Here is a 19,577-nt window from a genome sequence, read left to right on the forward strand (position 1 = left end):
TTGAAGAGAAAATAGGCCTTTTCCATTGACTTTAGGCGTAAGCAATTGTGAAATAACACTTTCTGCCGAGAAACAACAAGAAATGAAAATTTTGTTACATGATGTAATTGTTACTCCACGTCGCAGAAGAACCTCTTGTATGCAAGGACCTAGTGATCTGAAGCCCACCCATAAATATTTCCAAGTAAGAAGTCATGAAAATTCAGGGAATTAACGCCATTAGAGAATCGTGCATAAAATCCACCAGGATATGCCTCACGAATCCTTGAGTCTGGTTCACCAAAAACTTAAGGATGGTATCGTGGCACTTCCACCACATCGAAGCTGCTAGGCCTAACACCACCAAGCCAATCTACTCTTTCGAAACTTACACATCCCAGTCACTAACACCAGCTCTTAATAGGGAAGAAGAGTGCCAGCAACGGTAAGTATTATTGAAAATCCATTTTCAGTTTAGGAAAATGTTTCCAAAACATACCACCCACTGACACTTATAGCTAAAATCATACACTGAGAAGGTGAAGAGACTGGTGATGGGATTATCCATACACAGAAAACATCTATATAGAACAGGAGTGTACCAAGATAAGGTTGGTACACGAGTGAGAGAACCATAATTTATCCAGTACAGGTATAATCTTTACCCAGAACTTAGTTCTTGTATCATTGGTGGAATAGTGCATGACAGATAATCTTGTCTCACAAACCGTTATTTCGCTTTAGCCTCACTACATGAAATTAAAGTTAGGGCATACATAATGACTTGCTTATTTTTAGCATTTATTTGTTGATTATTACTTGAGATAGGTACCATTAACAGCTTAACTATCTAAATGTTGTGCAGCATCTGGAGAAAGCCATGGGACAAGAATGAAGGAAGAGACGTTGAATGTGGGTGTGGCTTTAACCTGGCGGGAATAGTTGGGCAGGAGTACGTGTTGTGCGCGTGAAGGTGAAATCAGTAGAGTTCCTTGTTTGGCTGTAGAGTCCAAGACTGTGGTAAAGTAGCATGTTTCTGGTATTTTTAATGTTTACTCTTCAGTAAGTCCATAAGTAGACATGAGACTTGAGAGAAAGGTATTTAACTGTAACTTAACACTAAATTTTAACTTTCACGTGGAGAGACACCGTTTCATGGCTGTGATCCCAGAATGCTATGAAAGTTTTATATAAAAGTTTTGCTATGGGGGCAAAGAGGAGTACCCCAAGAAAATCCCATTTTCACAGCCAGGGCATCAAATTAAATATCCTGACCGTGCCCAGCTGAAACTGAAAGAAAAGAAAAACAAAGATCATTGCTACAAAGGGTTACATGAAATTTGAGGAAGCTTTAAAGCAATTTATAGAACTAAGAAGCGAAAGAACTGTCTCTATCAGGTGAAGAAAAATCCATCTAAGCTATCGGATTTGCTGGAGTTTAGAGGTCTCTAAATGAGACTTAACTGGTGGAGCAAGTAGGTGGAGGGTGATTGTTACTTTTGTTAGCTGGAGGTTGAATGTGAGAAGCTGCAGTAGTCAACGTATTCTTATTCAGCTGTCTGAAGTTTGTCTTTCTTGGTGATCCAGTTTTGGGTCTGCTGACTGGAGGTTGAGTGATTGTCAATGGAAGTTAACGATTTCGCAGCCGTGGATCATGGAATTTGAGTCTGAACTGGAGTTTTCAACTGCTTGATTTGTAGTGGTTGGGTGAATTTAGTACAGGTCTTTGTCATTTTCGGCTTCTGGCTCTCCTCTGCATCAGTCTTGGTAGATTGTTATTGACCAATGCAACAGGTAAAGCTACATTAGGATTTGGTGGAATTGTCAGCAGCATCTGGGGTCCCAGTTAAAAGTGGTCATGAGGCAGGCTTACTGATCTTGTTAAACTGAGTCGATGTTTGTCGGTGGAGGCGTTTGGCTCTAAAGTTGAAGGAATAAAAAAACAACCATTAGTTAAGATGAAATCATCTGCCAATTTAGAGGTGTTAATCATCTTGATAGTGAGACTTGTAATTTTGCATCAGATCCAAGGGAAGAAGTTTAGATTCAGTGACTTCTTCAAAGGATAACTGGATCTCTGCTGGAGATATAGAAGGATAAATGCTCTAAAGAAAAGATAAAAGGTAGATGAACTCTTAGTGATAGAACAAATGACATTAGTGTCAGCATTCCAGGGTTTGTGTAAATAAGTGAGGTTAGTTTGAGTTGAGGGCTAGAGAAAACTCTCTGTTAAAGGATCTTGGTCTTTGTGGAGTTGGTGGTTATTCCAAGTTTATATTTGTCGATGAATGGTGTCAGGGATGGAGGGATTGTCAAGTGAGAAGAGATTAAGATCTTAAAACTGTTTTCTCTTGGATAACAGAATTAGAGGGGATCTGATTGAATGTTTATGATTGTAAAAGGAATTCATAATGTTGATACATGAACATTTTTCATACTTAACAGTGAGAAGACAAGGAGTAATCTATCTAGAATTACGGGTGGAACTGGAGTGGCTCTTGGCATCAAACTGGCAGATTAGAGAAACATCATAACATTAGAAAAATTGATTGATTTATGGCACAAAGCAGCTAGGCTATCTGCACCAAACGTCTGGTAAAAAGGTAAAAATACATTAAATGTAGTAAAATACAGAAAAGGAAATGAAGGTAAAGCAAAACATCATTGAAAAAAAAAAAAAGCATAAAACCAATGTTGACACCTAGTTTACAATGGTGAGAGAGAAACTACAGTAAGAGAAGTGGTAAATGACTTTCTGTAGCAAAATGGTAACGATCATAACCCACCAGGAAGACTAACAGGTAAGTACAAGAACCACCATCAGTCACCTAAAGTTGGTCTTTCCAGTCCTGGTTCAGGGTTATGTGTCATAGCAGCCAGTATCAAAATGTAAAATAATAGAAGTGTTAAAAGACACGTAGCAAAATCGTAATAATAAGTAGCCAAATGTCCAGTAAAAAGATAAAAGTAAATGTAGTAAAATTTGTAAAAGTAAATGAAGGTAAAAACAAAACAGAAAATTGCATAAAACCAATGTTGACATCCGGTCTACAAAGTTGTAAAGAACTTCTGTAGCAGAATGGTAATGATCATAACCCACCAGTAAGACTAACAGGTAACTACCAGAACCACCGTCAGTCACCTGAAGTTGGAAAGTGTCGAACCCACACGAACTTGGACTCTCCTGTCCATTAAAATTCTTTAAATAAACATGGGTAAATGGACACGTAACCCATATGTATGGAGGTCTCGCAAAACGCCATACCTCCATGTTGTGTCATAAGCCTTCTCAATGTCAAAGAATATTGATACAAAATGTTGTTATTTGAGAAAGGCTTCTCTGATTGATGTTTGAAGTCGAATTAAGTGGTCTGTAGTGGAGTGCTGTCGTCGGAACCCACACTGGGTGGGCGAGAGGAGGTTGTTTGATTCGAGGAACCAAACAAGACGAGCATTAACCATCCTTTCTATCACTATCTGATACAAGTGTTTCAGTTGTGTAGTTTTATGTGCCTTTAAATGTTAAATTAACATGAACACTAACTAAATCTTAATATCTTAATACAACATCTTTTGTTCATTTATAACAATGGCTGATTTAACAATGTACAACTGTATCCCTCATCCATTCATCAGAAGATGGATGAAAGGCTGTTGTCTTTTTCTTTTCAATGACAACAATATTGTTTCATAGTTCTGATCCTGATGTGAGTGAAGTTCCAGTCACTCCAAATCTTCGAACAAATCATCATGTTTCTGTTTCCTTGTTAGAAACACCTTAAGATTTTGATCCTTTTGTGAAATAGTCAAATGTATCACACATTATTCAGACTTCTATTTTCAGTTAAATATTCTAATACAATCACAACAAATATCAAAATATGGAAGGTAAAAATAATTATGACATGACTGTCATAGTATTGAAAATACACAATAGAATTGTAGAATCATATTAAATAGAAAAGTTTACAGTAGACAAATCCATCTATATGTTATAATATCACAACCATATTAACTTTCATCTACTAATTTTACAGATTAATTTCAAAAAAATATTTGACCTTTCTTTAATAATTAAATATCACAATGTCTTCTAATGCTTTGTCATCTTAGAATATTGAGTGACAAATACTTTAAAATTCCTATTAAGAAACCTATATACAACTAAAACATCTACAAATATCAAACTTTAGAAAATATAAAAATGTTTATTCACATTTTATTTATTGTTTTATTTTGTTTATCACAGAAACATTAGATATTGTACAAGTACTTTAATCAGTATTGAAAACTGATATTGTACTTTATAACAGCACATCCTTAGTATATGTTGAAATATTAATATAGCTAAACTGGTTCTAATCATTACTTACTGTCTATACATAAAAAAAAAACAAGAATTAAACTATACAGTTACAAGGTTTCTTCTTGTTTCTTTCTACAGAAACAATGACTGTTCTCTTCATCCAAATGTAATATTTCTTTTGGTGTAACATTATCGTGTAAAAAAACTAACACAATAATTTAAATTTAAACCACATCAAAGATAGTACAGTACAACTAAATCCTGTCTCATTTAGTTTGATAAATTTTAAACAATAACCTCATTCAGTTGTAGTTACAATTTGTTTCAGATTTTTTACACCGCTCTGATTTATCTCAGGTGTTCATTTTCCGATGTATTTTTAATTTACTATTTCTTCCACTGTTCTCTGTAAACTTCTTCCAAAGTGTATTATTCAATGAACTTTTACAGCAGAATTAATTTTAAATTATTATTTCACTAACTGTACAGAAGAACAGTAAGTGTTTATTATATCTTTATACATGATCTTATTCTAAACTGTTTATTACACACTAAGTGTAAGGTGTGATCCCACTCTGTTTTTGTTTATTCTAAACTGTTTATTACACACTAAGTGTAATGTAAAGTGTGATCCCACTCTGTTTTTGTTTATTCTAAACTGTTTATTACACACTAAGTGTAAGGTGTGATCCCACTCTGTTTTTGTTTATTCTAAACTGTTTATTACACACTAAGTGTAAGGTGTGATCCCACTCTGTTTTTGTTTATTCTAAACTGTTTATTACACACTAAGTGTAATGTAAAGTGTGATCCCACTCTGTTTTTGCTTATTCTAAACTGTTTATTACATACTAAGTGTAAGGTGTGATCCCACTCTGTTTTTGTTTATTCTAAACTGTTTATTACACACTAAGTGTAAGGTGTGATCCCATTCTGTCTTTGTTTATTCTAAACTATTTATTAATTATATATTCAAACATCTAATACCGCCCTCTACATTTCGACACACAGTTACACAACCCCTTTCAAACATGTGGTCAGCTTCCAGTCCGTTACCTCTTTCTTTGTGAACCTGACGATGACCGAAGAAGGTCGAAACGTTGTTCGCTCTTCTATGTAAAATATTTTCTCAACCCAAACTAGCCGTTTTTGCATATAAACTGTTTATTACACACTAAGTGTAAGGTGTGATCCCACTCTGTTTTTGTTCATGCTTATTACTTATCAATTGTTTTCCACACACACACTACACAACTCTAACATTTCTCTGTAATATGTATTCTCTGATATATTTTTAATTTAGAATTTGTTTTAATGTCTTTCCACAAACGTCACAACTGGAAGGTTTTTCTTCTGTATGCCTTCTTTCATGTTGTTTTGATTCTTTGCGTGCATGAAACTATTTTTCACAACATTACACAACGACGTTGTTACCCAGTGTGTTTTTTTTATGCTTTTCTAAGTCACTAGTTGATCTAAAGTATTTTCCACAAACTCTGCAAGATTCTCTCCAGTATGTATGTTATTATGATATTTCATTGCCTTATTTGTTCTAAACTGTTCATCACACATACCACAACTGTAGGGTCTCTCTCCAGTATGCAGTCGTTCATGTTCTCTTAAGCTAGCATTGTTACTAAACTGCTTTTCACACATACCACAACTGTAAGGTTTCTCTCCAGTATGTACTTGTTTGTGTCTTTTTAAGTTAGAGTTACTTCCAAACTGTTTTCCACAAACATCACAACTGTAAGGTTTCTCCCCAGTATGTATTCTTTGATGTATTTTTAATCCATTATTTGATTGGAAGTATCTTTCACAAACTGAACAACAATAAGGTTTCTCCCCAGTATGTATTTGTTTATGTCTTTTTAAGTTACCACTAATTCTAAATTGTTTTTCACAAACGTCACACCTGTAAGGTTTCTCCCCATTATGTATTCTTTTATGAATTTTTAATCCATTATTTGAAATGAAGTATCTTTCACAAACATCACAACAATAAGGTTTCTCCCCAGTATGTATTTGTTTGTGTCTTTTTAAGTTACTACCACTTACAAAGTGTTTTCCACAAATGTCACACCTGTAAGGTTTCTCCCCAGTATGTATTGTTTCATGTTTTATCAATTCACCATGAAACCTAAAATGTTTATTACAAATTTCACATCTGTACAGTTTCTTTCCACACAGTATTCTCTTGTGTTGTTTCACATTATCTGATGTTACACTTTCCTTTCCACATGTTACATAACTGTATGTTTTTTCATCATCTTCATGTATATTAGGTTGTTGTATGTTACTTCCATTTAAGTTTGTTTTTCCACAAACATCAGTGTTTAATCTTGAAGATTTCACATCTTTAAATAGATCTTCTTGTTTTAAAAGATGACAATCAGGATAACTGCTTCCACAACAGGAGTTCACACAGGTCTTTATATCTGAAATAAAAATATCTGATACAACAGGCACAATTCAACCTTTTCTCTGTAGAAAGGTCAAAGTACAAGTCAAATTTTTGAGAATTATGTTGAATATTTAATTAAACTACTTTATCAACATGTATCAAGAAACATCATAACATCATGTAATTTTCCTAGAAACATCATAACATCATGTAATTTTCCTACACTGAAAATGGACTTCTCTCACACAAACAGTTATTCTTATTTAGCGATGCCCTTTATACACAAACATTTTTTGCACATACCATAAGCCTTACATCTCCCACATTTGTAATTGACCAATTACAATGCATCTTGCATGTAAATTGTAGTATCAAGATACTCCATAACAGCATACTCTCTTGATACATGTGACTCCCTCTATACTCCATAACAGCATACTCTCTTGATACATGTGGCTCCCTCTATCCAAATTATCATTTAACAGTTATAGCAGAAAATGGAAAACTACTTTTCAGCAGGAAGCGTGAGGAAAGGTAAGTACAAATCAGAAATACAGTTTAACTAGATAAAAGTTACAACTGATGCAGTACATAACCTCCCCTCACCTAAATAGCTAGAATTCCAAGGTGGGTGGACCAGTGTGAGGGAAGGATATACCATATAAACCTCAAGGTCCAGGATGAAATGTGGAAGAGTACATCACTTCTGAACTCTACACCCAATGTTGTTGTATATATGGACAGAAAATCAGGAGTACATCCAACTGGAAGAGAGCTATGGTAGTATAGTGATCCAAACCACACATTATATGTTAAAGTTATGATACTCAATCCCAAATAATGTTAAAATCTGTAACATTAATGGACTTGCACCTAACTGTAGAGTAGCTTGGGTGTGATGGACTATACACAGCAATTCAACTACATCCAAAATCCATGCTGCTAGAAACAGACATTTACAAAGGAAGTAGATGAAGATCCTACCATCCAACAGAAAAAAAGAGTAGAGATCTTTAACTTACATGTCACTAGAAAACTTGAAAACACAACTTACAAGTACTATCCATAGTAAGTATATCACCTATCTTCACTTTCCGTTTCTCCTTCCCATTGGTGTTTTTAATGTTGCCTTCATCTCAGATGAATATATGCCACAATATAATAAGTTTCTTACACTGATCTTGGATGTACGTATTCCATGATATAAGTTTCTTGTTTTGATCTATGTATGTATCTATCTATGTATGTTATGATATAAAGAGTTAGTGATCTTCGTGAACAAGTCAAAAATATCTTTCAATACAAGTATTACCAATATTTAAATGCTTTGCTATAAACATCTGTATGTTTAGCTCACGTTTCTTTAATGACTTGGGCTGTCTGTATCACTAGAAGTTGCAACATTTTAATCACTGCACTTAGTAACTAATTCACCTTGTCCCAGAAATAAAAATTTACTATTTAACACGTCACAGGTACCTTTCAGTGAAACAAAAGATAATCACTGGCCAGCATTTCTGATACACTCTATTTTGAATGCCAACATTCACAGCAGCTCTGTCACTCAGGACTGAGACTGGTCCTGACAAATCTTTCATTTGTAAGTTTTTTCAAACTGGTACACAAAATGATGAAAAATGGGATATGTATCAGGTTTTCCCACACTGCAAGTACTTAAAAATACAGTATTGTACATATACAATTTCCTCTTGCAATGAAGTGACGCCCATACAACCATCACGTAGTATGGAAAAAAATATTACATCTTGAAAATCATTTACCAAAATCACTCATATCTTCAGTAATTAATTTCACAAACTGTAAACACTTTATAAAACAAATACCTTGATGTAATCTGGGACACCGAAATCCACCACAATTTTCTAAATGCTGGAGATCACCAGTGAAAGACTTGTATGACTGATTGCATTTTGCAATTTTGAATGCACTCAACTCTTTTGAACATCAGTTCTTTGTTCACTGAATTAACTACAGAGTACTTTTCAGATGAAGTGCTTTTGACAAAGCTGAAACTTTATAACATCTTTGGAAAAAAATTGTTACATAGTTTTTGTTCCCTTGATAAAAGCATCAGTGTATTGCCCTACATGATTAACTTTCATTGTGACACAACAGAAAAACCATATTTTGTTCTGTTCAGTTTCAAGCCATGGTCTGTCCATTTCCAGCTGACCACAAACTTCTGTTCTCATTGACACATCTATTTGACTAGTTGATGGTAATCTTTCGCTTGACCTTCTATATTTGCCCTTGAAGATTTACTCAGATGCGAGCATGAATTTCACTCGAGAGGTAACTACAGGCTAAGCTAAAATTAATAAACTGTATTGGGTAGCTATGTTTAGAACATGTGGTACTGCAAGTAATATTAAACTCAAAATTTACACAAATTAGCCTACATATTGCACCAAATCAAAATTGGTTTATATTACAAGCGTGACAGAAGACTTCTTAGGAAAACAAGTTAAATTTCTTTTCTTATCAACAACAAAAGAGGGAGCTTCATACTCTACACTGACAAATCTACAATCTTAGTCAATAGGCTTAGAAACTGGTGAATCTTTCTTCACAACTTACACATCTATAATTGTATAAGAGTTATCAAATGACTGTCTCACACATTTATGTAAAATCTGTTGTCACTGTGACTGTGAAATATTGGTACCTTCTTCACTGTCACTATCTCAATCAGTAGATCCCATCAACAAGGCTTGTGTCACACAAAAATACTTTGCATATAAAAAGCAGTCCTGAACAAGAATTCATATATGTGTGAAGAGAGATGAGATACTGTATTAGAATTTGTTTAAACCATTACTTACAAAGCAATATGCAGTTAACAGAAACTTCTTAGCACAAATTTTCTTTGTTTCATTTTGTACAAAGAATGGATGTTTTCTTCATACCTCTCTACTAAATTAATTTTAATACATGTTTAAATCCTTGCCATTTCATCCCTAAAACATTTTAAACAATAACCAAATAATATATAAAAACACAAGAAATATAGATCTCACACACCATAAATTAATACTGTGTATAATAATGGTATTGAATAATGGATATCATTTCTGAATTCAGCATACATGAATTACTGTACAATATGTAAAAATTAAAACAATAAAACCATTGCAAGCCTTTGTTATTTGTAAAAAATTACCAAGTATCTAACGTAGTCTTTTAAGATACTGACAATGAATTTACAGATTGTAGGAGACATATATACGTACCAGATGTACTTTCCAACCTAGATTCAGTACATTGTTGTAATTCAGTTTTCACACTAATAACACCATATTCTGAATTATCCAAATCATCATCACTGTTGACACTAAATTTTGAAATGACCTCATCTTTTGGTAGGTCATGAGGCTGTTCTGTTTTAACTGTGACAAAGATATTCTAAAATAAAACAACACATTCAACAGGTCAATATAAACAACAACCAGTGGTATCACTAAAGTAAACATATATCATCTCTGGCCATTTTCTAATTTCAAATTGAACCAGATGTACTTTGATTCTTAGAAGCAAATCACATTAAAAACATTCTAATTTAAAAATTTAAATAATAAACAAAACTACAACCAACAAGTTTAAGTTTACTTATAAAATAAATAAAAACTGGGAATTTAAAACTTGTGAATATTGATCATGAAAACAAGGCAAGAGATACGTTATTTATAACTTGTGAATATGGATCATGAAAACAAGGCAAGAGATACGTTATTTAAAACTTGTGAATATGGATCATGAAAACAAGGCAAGAGATACGTTATTTACTCCAACTATAAATTTCTACTTTGGAGCCATGCTGCTACCTGTAAGTGACAGTTGAAGTCAAAAGTATTGTTGCTAATAAAGTCAGAAAAGCTGAAAAATGTATAGATAATCAGTTAAATGTCTATACATTTAGAATAACAAAGTGTTGAAGAGAAGAACATAATTAAAAGGAAAGATTCTATAACCTAACCTTGTTTCAGTAAATACACAAGGAATAACACTGGGCTGTATGATATACACAAGGAATAACACTGGGCTGTATGATATACACAAGGAATAACACTGGGTTGTATGATATACACAAGGAATAACACTGGGCTGTATGATATACAAAAGGAATAACACTGGGCTGTATGATATACACAAGGAATAACACTGGGTTGTATGATATACACAAGGAATAACACTGGGCTGTATGATATACACAAGGAATAACACTGGGCTGTATGATATACACAAGGAATAACACTGGGCTGTATGATATACACAAGGAATAACACTGGGCTGTATGATATACACAAGGAATAACACTGGGCTGTATGATATACCACTTAAAAATATAATTATTTTTCATTTTCTGAATTTTATTTTAATATTGTGTCAAAAAAAAACACCCTGGCCCCAATTCTACATTTCACAAAAAGGTAAAAATGTTAAAAAGATGTAACATCTATGGACAGTAAACATTAATAACATAAAAGATGTAACACCTATAAGCAGTAAACATTAATAATACAATAACAACAGATGTAAGATATATGGACAGTAAACATTAATAATACAATAACAACAGATGTAAGATATATGGACAGTAAACATTAATAATATAATAATAACAGATGTAAGATATATGGACAGTAAACATTAATAATATAATAATAACAGATGTAAGATATATGGACAGTAAACATTAATAATATAATAATAACAGATGTAAGATATATGGACAGTAAACATTAATAATACAATAATAACAGATGTAAGATATATGGACAGTAAACATTAATAATACAATAACAACAGATGTAAGATATATGGACAGTAAACATTAATAATATAATAATAACAGATGTAAGATATATGGACAGTAAACATTAATAATGCAATAACAACAGATGTAAGATATATGGACAGTAAACATTAATAATACAATAACAACAGATGTAAGATATATGGACAGTAAACATTAATAATACAATAACAACAGATGTAAGATATATGGACAGTAAACATTAATAATACAATAACAACAGATGTAAGATATATGGACAGTAAACATTAACAATATAATAACAACAGATGTAAGATATATGGACAGTACACATTAATAATACAATAACAACAGATGTAAGATATGTGGACAGTAAACATTAATAATACAATAACAACAGATGTAAGATATATGGACAGTAAACATTAATAATACAATAACAACAGATGTAAGATATATGGACAGTAAACATTAATAATACAATAACAACAGATGTAAGATATATGGACAGTAAACATTAATAATATAATAATAACAGATGTAAGATATATGGACAGTAAACATTAATAATACAATAACAACAGATGTAAGATATATGGACAGTAAACATTAATAATATAATAATAACAGATGTAACATTATGGACAACATAAACAGTACAATGTTCATAGACAGCTACCTTTATTATACAATAAAAACAGTGTAACATTTGTTAACGAATAACATTAATGTTATGATAAGTGTAACATATATAGACTGCTTAGATTAATAACACAAAAAAGAACAATGACACATTTAGACAAGTTTATTCATGTTTGTAAATTAAGATTTAAAACACTTCAACACTGATTCTGTTTTAGTTACATACAGTCCAGAAAGACATCTCTACAGTTTCATAACAATTGTTAATAAAACTATAAAAGTTCTAAACAAAATTTACCTTAGTTTTTCCTTCATTACAGTTCTCTTGTTGTTCCCTTTTCACTACAACAAACTTTAAAATAGTTTGTAAAGATCTTTGTTGTAATGAATCAGCTCCCCCTGTTGGTAGAAGTATAAATAGTGTTTATTTGTCTATAATAACACAATGTAAATCATGATTCACTACATTATACTGGTTGGTTGGTTTGGCATTTTACGGCACAAAGCAACAAAACTATCTGTGCTAAACATACAGTGAAAATTTAAAATTTAAAAAAAAGTTAATATTCATAAAATTAAATTGAGGTAAAACAAGTTTAAATTTTAAATTATAAACATAAATAACATTAAATCCACTTTTTACATCCAGTCTACAGCAGTAAGAGTAAACCTACAGTAATAAAAGTTGTAAAGGACTTTCTGTAATTATCATAACTCACCAGGAAGACTAACAGGTAAGTTCAAAAATCAGCGTTAGTCACCTGAAGTAGGCCTTTCGAGTCCTGGTTTCGAGTTATTTGATGTTATGCTCATTTTCAAAAAGTAAAGTAACAAGTTTTAAAAGGCTTGTTACAAAATTTTAATTATTATAACTTGCTGGGATGACTAACAGGGACTTCAAACAGCAGTGTTAAACATGTGAAGTTGGCCTTTCCAGTCCTGGTTTTGAGTTATTTGATGTTTCGGCCATTTTCTAATTTCAAATTGAACTAATGTACTTTGATTCTTAGAATGGAATCACATTAAAAACAGCTCTAATGTACAACTTTAAATAACACTAAAAAATGTAATGGCCTTCAGAAAACTAAAAACATTTAAAATGCACAGTGTCACCATGTCCAATAACATTGTCTAACATTATGAATAAACCTTGGGACAGAACATCTTTAAAATAGTGTCTTGTTGAGAATCATAATGATGAGAAGACAGTAAAATTTGGCTTATTGTGACCTAAGCGTTACACAGATAACATACTGGTGAATCAGTCTCATATAAAACAAAGCATTGAGTTAAAAACTGTGACCAATGCATAGTATAGTTAGAAAAACTTCCTCTTTCCGATCCTTACAGAAGCAAGATGGCCAAAGTCCACTAGAGGGTTTTATTTGAAAAATCATGTTCACACATTGCTCACTCCAAGTGTACTGCTAAATGGCACATAGCTGAGCCCTGAATAGAGGACCACAGTCCATGTATGGAAGAGGTGATATATAGTGCCAGAGCAGATAGATTTAGCTGTGGTGTCTGCAAGCTCATTTCCATGAATACCAATGTGGCCCAATATCCAAAAAAACTGGATAGAAGTAGATGTTAAAGAGAAATGGGCCAGTCTGTTTTGAATATTGGTGAGAACATGGTGTGAACCAACGTTAAGCGATTCCAATGCCAGTAGAGAACTAAGTGAGTCAATATAAATTGTACAGTTTGGGTACTGCTTAGCTTCTATGTGATCCAGGGCAAGAGAAATGGCATACAGTTCAGCAGTGAACACAGAAACTGTAGAGGGGATTCTGCATGCAACCACCAAACCACAACAAACCATGGCAGAGCCCACAAAGTCACTTGACTTTGAATAATCTGTATAAATAGGAATGGAAAGATGGTTCAAAAGAAGTTCACAAATAACAGATAGTATGCTTTCCTCAGATGGCTTAAAGATAGGTCACATTTGGGGACTGTAAGAAGCCATGGTGGGATGTGCTGACCAGTGGATACAGCAATGTTATCCAAGGACAGACCCAATTCATCCAGCTGCTCCTTGATATTCGAGGCTAAATGGAGCAATGTCAGATTGTCTGTTCTGAAAAAGTATGGCCCACTCACAGCAAACATGTGGGTGGATGTTTAGATCCCAGAGGAGGTAAACTGAACCTCCCCTGGGAGGTCCCTACAGCAACCCACACAAAATTGAAATTGCCTGCTTATTAAAAATTTTTTAAATAATATTGGGCAAATGGCCACGTAACCCGTATAAGTGGAGGTCTTGCAAAAAGCCATATCTCCGCGTAGTATTATAAGCCTTCTTAAGGTCAAAGAATATTTATACAAGGTGTTGCTATTCCAGAAAGGTTTTTCTGATTGATGTTTCAAGTCAAATCAGGCAGTGCATGGTGGAGTATTGTTATCTAATCCCACACTGGGTGAGTGTGAGGAGGTTTTTTAATTTGAGGAACTAAACAAGATGAGCATTAACCATCCTCTCTCAGGTCTTAGAGATACTTCAAAGTAACTAGATGGTAGTTTGAAGGAATCTTTGGATTCTTCCCAGGCTTAGAGAAAGGTAGGACAATAGCCTAATGGTAAGCATCAGGAAAAACATTCTCCTGCTAGATGTGGTTAGAAACAACTAGAAGAGTAAAAAGAGAAGCAGAAGATAGATGGTGCAGCATTTCATAGTGTGTATCATCAGATCCAACTGATGAAGAGCCAGTTTGAATTCCATCAGAGTAAAGGGGTAATTACAGTTCTGGAGATGATCATCCCAAAAAAAAAAAAAAAAACAGGTAATCGCTATGCTCGAGTCTTGATGGTTAAAAGGTGGAGGATAAAGCAGAAGTTCTAGATACCTGGCAAAAGCTTTCATCAAGAATATTGGCAATGCTTCAGGCATTAGCTACTTCCTGGCCATCAGAGAGCAGATCAAAAGGGGGACAGAATTATACTGCCCAAGGCCACCTGCCTATAGGAGTTCAAGACCAAATTGGTGTGTTAGGGTTGGACCCCTCAATCACCAAGATCCTCTCCTCTGTTTCATGGGTTTCCACACATGGCAAACACATGGGTATATGTTTAGATCCCAGAGGAAGTAAACTGAATTAAGAGAACCTTCTCTGGGAGATCCCCTCAACACATACAGGAATCCACCCCAAGGGGGAGAGACAAAGTGTTGGACAGCCTGTTCCATAGCTAAGCCTGACAGAGATACATATTGAAAAAAATGACCAAGATGGACAATATATTGCATGTAAGTGATAATAGACTGCTCAGTCCTGATAAGAAATCCTGCCTTTTTGCTTTAGAAAGTTGTATCTGGTGTTATATTCCACCAATTGACAAGATGGTGCCAGCAGTAGCTAGTCATTCACGTAATATAGAGGGCACAAGCTCAGGGAATGCAGGTTACAAGAAATGGGCTTCAAAATTCATAGAATCCATATGGAGACAATACTAATGCAAAGGACAGAGACCTAAATTGTAGCACCTGACCCTTGTGTACAAAATGCAGATAGGCAGCAATGATACCAAACTTGGTCATCTACAATTACGATAAAAAAATAACACTGCAGAGTAATGACTGTCTTTACTGTAATTTTGAGAGGATTTAGTAACTGATTTGGATTAGAGAAATCAATACACATATGTCAACCTCCTTTCTTCTTGGGCACAACAAACAGATAGCAATAAAACACAGGAAGCAATGGAATGATTCTCTCCACTTCCCTTTTAATCAAATTGCTGGTAACTGTGTAACAGAGTCCCAAACTATGGGGATCTATGAGAGGCTGAAACACTATAGGTTGGGAGATAATGGTGGTGGAGAGGTGAGCTGAATGACTAGTCCTGATGAAGTACCTGTAGTACCCAACAATCCATGGCAAAGATTGTCCACACACCCAGAAATTCTCAAAGCTGAGCTCCCACAGACTACAATACTCAACCACTCTGCTGGCAGCATTCCAACCAAGTGAATGAACCTTATGGAAATGTGCAAAATCTATTTTAGGTATCAATAAACCAAGGGGCTGATATTGGATACTTAGATCCTTAAACAGGAGCAAACCTAAGATTCCTATAGGAGAAAAAGAATGTTGAGAATCTAACAATAATAGATATGAATGTAGATGGCGAACATCAACCCTTGAATCCAAGATTCTAGAAGACCTGCAAAAATTGAGAATTGGAGGTTGGAGCGTCACGTAACTCACAAAGGATGGCAACAGAAAGAGAAACTCCTTCCAATAACTCATCTTTATTGAACAAATCCCAATACACCAACCAAGAATCTAGGATGTGCAAAAGCTGATAATCACAAACTTACAGTGGATGTGCTCTACAGGACTCTTATTTCACACATCAAATTTTAAGGTAGTCCACTATAAAATACCCAAGACATATCTCCAACTTAGATGGAGTTTCTTCCTTTTCTTTTTCCTTCTCATCAAAAGTATGTGAAGAAAAACACATTTAATTTTTATGGATTTCTTCAATTTTTGTACACTGTTAAATTTTTCAAAGCCTGGCATAGTCAGGTTGGTAGGGCTTTTCACAGGCAATCTGAAGGCTGCGAGTGCTGTGGGGGCATTAAAATGTGATGACCAATCCCAGTATTCACTCGTAAAAAGAGTAGCCCAAGAGTTGGTCATGATAACTAGCCACCTTCTCTTTAGTCTTTGATTGCTAAATTAGGAGTCCACAATAAAGAGTCGTCTGGTGTAAATATAAGCCAAGTTATTCAACAATACCTGCTTAAATTTGTCAAACATTTTTGCCCACTCTTACATACAGTCACAAACTATTGGTTTAACATTTAAACAACATATTTACTTAACAGTACATTTTTTATTTGAATTAAAAATGTTTGATCTGAAGAAGTAAAACTATAATTTGTATACTATAATATTGATTATTGTAAGAACATGCATGTTCAAAAGTATTGATTAGGTCAAACAAAGAAGATTAGCAGATTCTAACTCAAGTTTTCAAAAGTATCATATGGATGGAAGGTTATTATTGATTATTTATTACCAACTTTTGAGCATCACATAATATTAGCTTGAGCAATTAGCATAAACAATAATTCTTGATATGGTTGTACCATGTGGTTGATGACAATAAACTGTTAATCTAAATTACATGGTATTACTATAAAGAAAGATGGTAAAATTGTCTTAGAGAGGAAAACTACCATCATATATTCTAAAGAATCTGGTTGGTTCTGTAAGGTATAGGTCTGTTCTAAATAACAGGGTTGTGATCATAAAGATAATGTGGGTTATAATCAAATTGTTACTTGCTGTGGTCTGTTAGAGTCTATTGCCAAAAAGTCACCATATCTAATTCAAAACCTTTGATGATGAGAAACCCACTTGAAATAAAAGGTCAAAACATTGTTCTCTGCTTATCAATAAATGTTAATACCCATACCAGCTGTTCTGAGATACGTAACCCAAAACCCCATATGAGTAAAAAAAAGGTGTGACCAAAACAAGACTGTGTGTGATTTGATGAAATGAAATGAAAATTGTTAGCTTACAACATTGATAAAAATGTTACAAGAAATATTCATTCATTAACTGGCTAGGTCATGCAGTTTGTTTTACCAATCATCATGCCACAAGTTAAAAATACAAAACAAAACCTGACTAATTAATGAACGAATATTTGCAGTAACATTCTAATCAATGTTATAACTGTAGTTAAAATTTGGAAGCCAAATCCTTTTCTGGTTGCATCTTTTTCTTCATGTCAGGTGTTTTTGATTAGACAAATATCTCAGCCTCATAGTGAGAGTCAGATGAATCCCAGAAAATTGCAATCTTTTCAAGTTAACCACAGACTTTGTTCTTAAACTCCACATGACAATGAATGTTTCTATTCACTAATAGTGAAGGAAGGCATTGAAAATTGGGAATCTAAGTTCTCTCCAGAATGTTTAGTATCACCCACAAGTGCAGCTACAGAGCCTTCTGGAGAAATACCATCAGACTAAATGTATATCTCCATTTTACTACAATATAAAGTTACTACTGACAGTTTCAACCAAGAGTTACTACCCTGTTTCACAATTAATGCCAGATAACAAAGACCAGATATGCCCATGAGTCAAATACACGAGTCCAGGAATTTATGTTGTATATTGGCTTCAAAAACGTTTTAACATTTATTTTTACAAAAATCAAATAAGTAACACACAGAACACTCAGAATATCTCTGAGAGCATACTACAAAGAAGCCCATTAATGAACACTTAAAAAGAAAACTTATCTGAAGGAGGTGCTTATATACAGAATCAAGATAGATATCACTAATGGCACTTAAATGGAGGATAAAAGATAGGAGCAATCAGGAAAAAACAATCAGATGAATGTCCTGATGAGCAAATGGATAAAACCCCTAGCAGTTGAGTAACAGCTGTAGTGGGAGGTAAGTTAGTTTTCGAATTAACAAACTGGCCTCACTGTTCATGAAACATGATAACAAACGATGTTATCAGAATAGAATGTTTATTCCCCTTCATTGTAGAATACAGTCTTTCTTTGGCAGCTTTGGATTATACTTCAAGCATTTAAAAAAATGTTTCTGGATTCAGAAATCACTAAAAGATATAAATGCTTTAAAAAACTGTGAGTAATATTAAAACTAGAGCTTTCAGTTTGTTTACTCATGGCAGTAATGATGCTAACAGTAAATTGTGATAATGACAACAAGGAAAAGGTTCTAAATGCTTTAATTTCTAATCCCAATTTAATCAAAAAATGAATTGGTGAGAATATTATGGGACATCTTCAAGAAAAATTAGCCTCAAAGTCCTTTAACTGTGCAAAATTGTATATCACTAGTTGTTGACATCACAGGGAGTAAAAAAAGGGAACTGCAGGTTGTCTTCTAAAACTTAACCCAAAAAATGTTGATTAGGATTACATTGGCCTACATTACTTCCTTCATATGGCAGCAGAAAAAGCAACAAAGAAATTTCTCAGAGAATTGCAGAATTTATGTGATGTCAAGACTACAACTATTCCAAAGCATGTGTGCTTTTGCTAAATGTCTCTTGGAAAAATGTTAACTGAGCAGAGGACACCTTTGAAGCAACATTTTGTAGTCATGCTTGATGAAAATAACAAAGATAAAAGGTCCATGTGAAGATAAAATCTGTTCCATGAAGATCAATCAGAGATATAAATGAAGAAATAAAATATTGATTTTTGAGTGAGAAAAACTTCCAAGCAGAGATAGTCTCTCAATGTATTTTTGGGCAGGAATCTTAATTCCTGCCTTTGCCTAATCTTCTCTTTGGGCAGGAGAAGCTTAATTGATGGCTTCTCTGAGAATGTTGCAGGAAGTGTGTCCTTGTAATACCACACAGTCTGAAGTAACAAAGTCTATCCTTGTAATACCACACAGTCTAAAGTAACAAAGTTTGTCCTTGTAATACCACACAGTCTAAAGTA

General features: G+C 33.8%; 2 protein-coding genes across 2 annotated transcripts in view; one reads left to right on the forward strand and one right to left on the reverse strand.

The window, feature by feature from the left end:
- LOC143227570 (uncharacterized) overlaps nt 1-19,577 on the forward strand; it is a 434,192-nt gene that overhangs the window by 354,072 nt on the left and 60,543 nt on the right. The gene's annotated exons all lie outside the window — the stretch shown is intronic.
- LOC143226942 (uncharacterized) overlaps nt 1-19,577 on the reverse strand; it is a gene marked incomplete at its 3' end in the record, with an annotated part of 46,466 nt that overhangs the window by 21,497 nt on the left and 5,392 nt on the right. The window contains exons 3-5 of the mRNA XM_076458499.1: nt 12,425-12,525; nt 9,941-10,112; nt 5,747-6,723 (exon numbers count right to left, since the gene is read on the reverse strand). Of these exons, the coding sequence (XP_076314614.1) occupies nt 5,747-6,723; nt 9,941-10,112; nt 12,425-12,525 (1,250 nt within the window). The remainder of the gene's footprint in view (nt 1-5,746; nt 6,724-9,940; nt 10,113-12,424; nt 12,526-19,577) is intronic.

Source organism: Tachypleus tridentatus, chromosome 9 (assembly GCF_004210375.1).
Source record: "Tachypleus tridentatus isolate NWPU-2018 chromosome 9, ASM421037v1, whole genome shotgun sequence".
NCBI classification, from domain to species: Eukaryota; Metazoa; Arthropoda; class Merostomata; order Xiphosura; family Limulidae; genus Tachypleus; species Tachypleus tridentatus.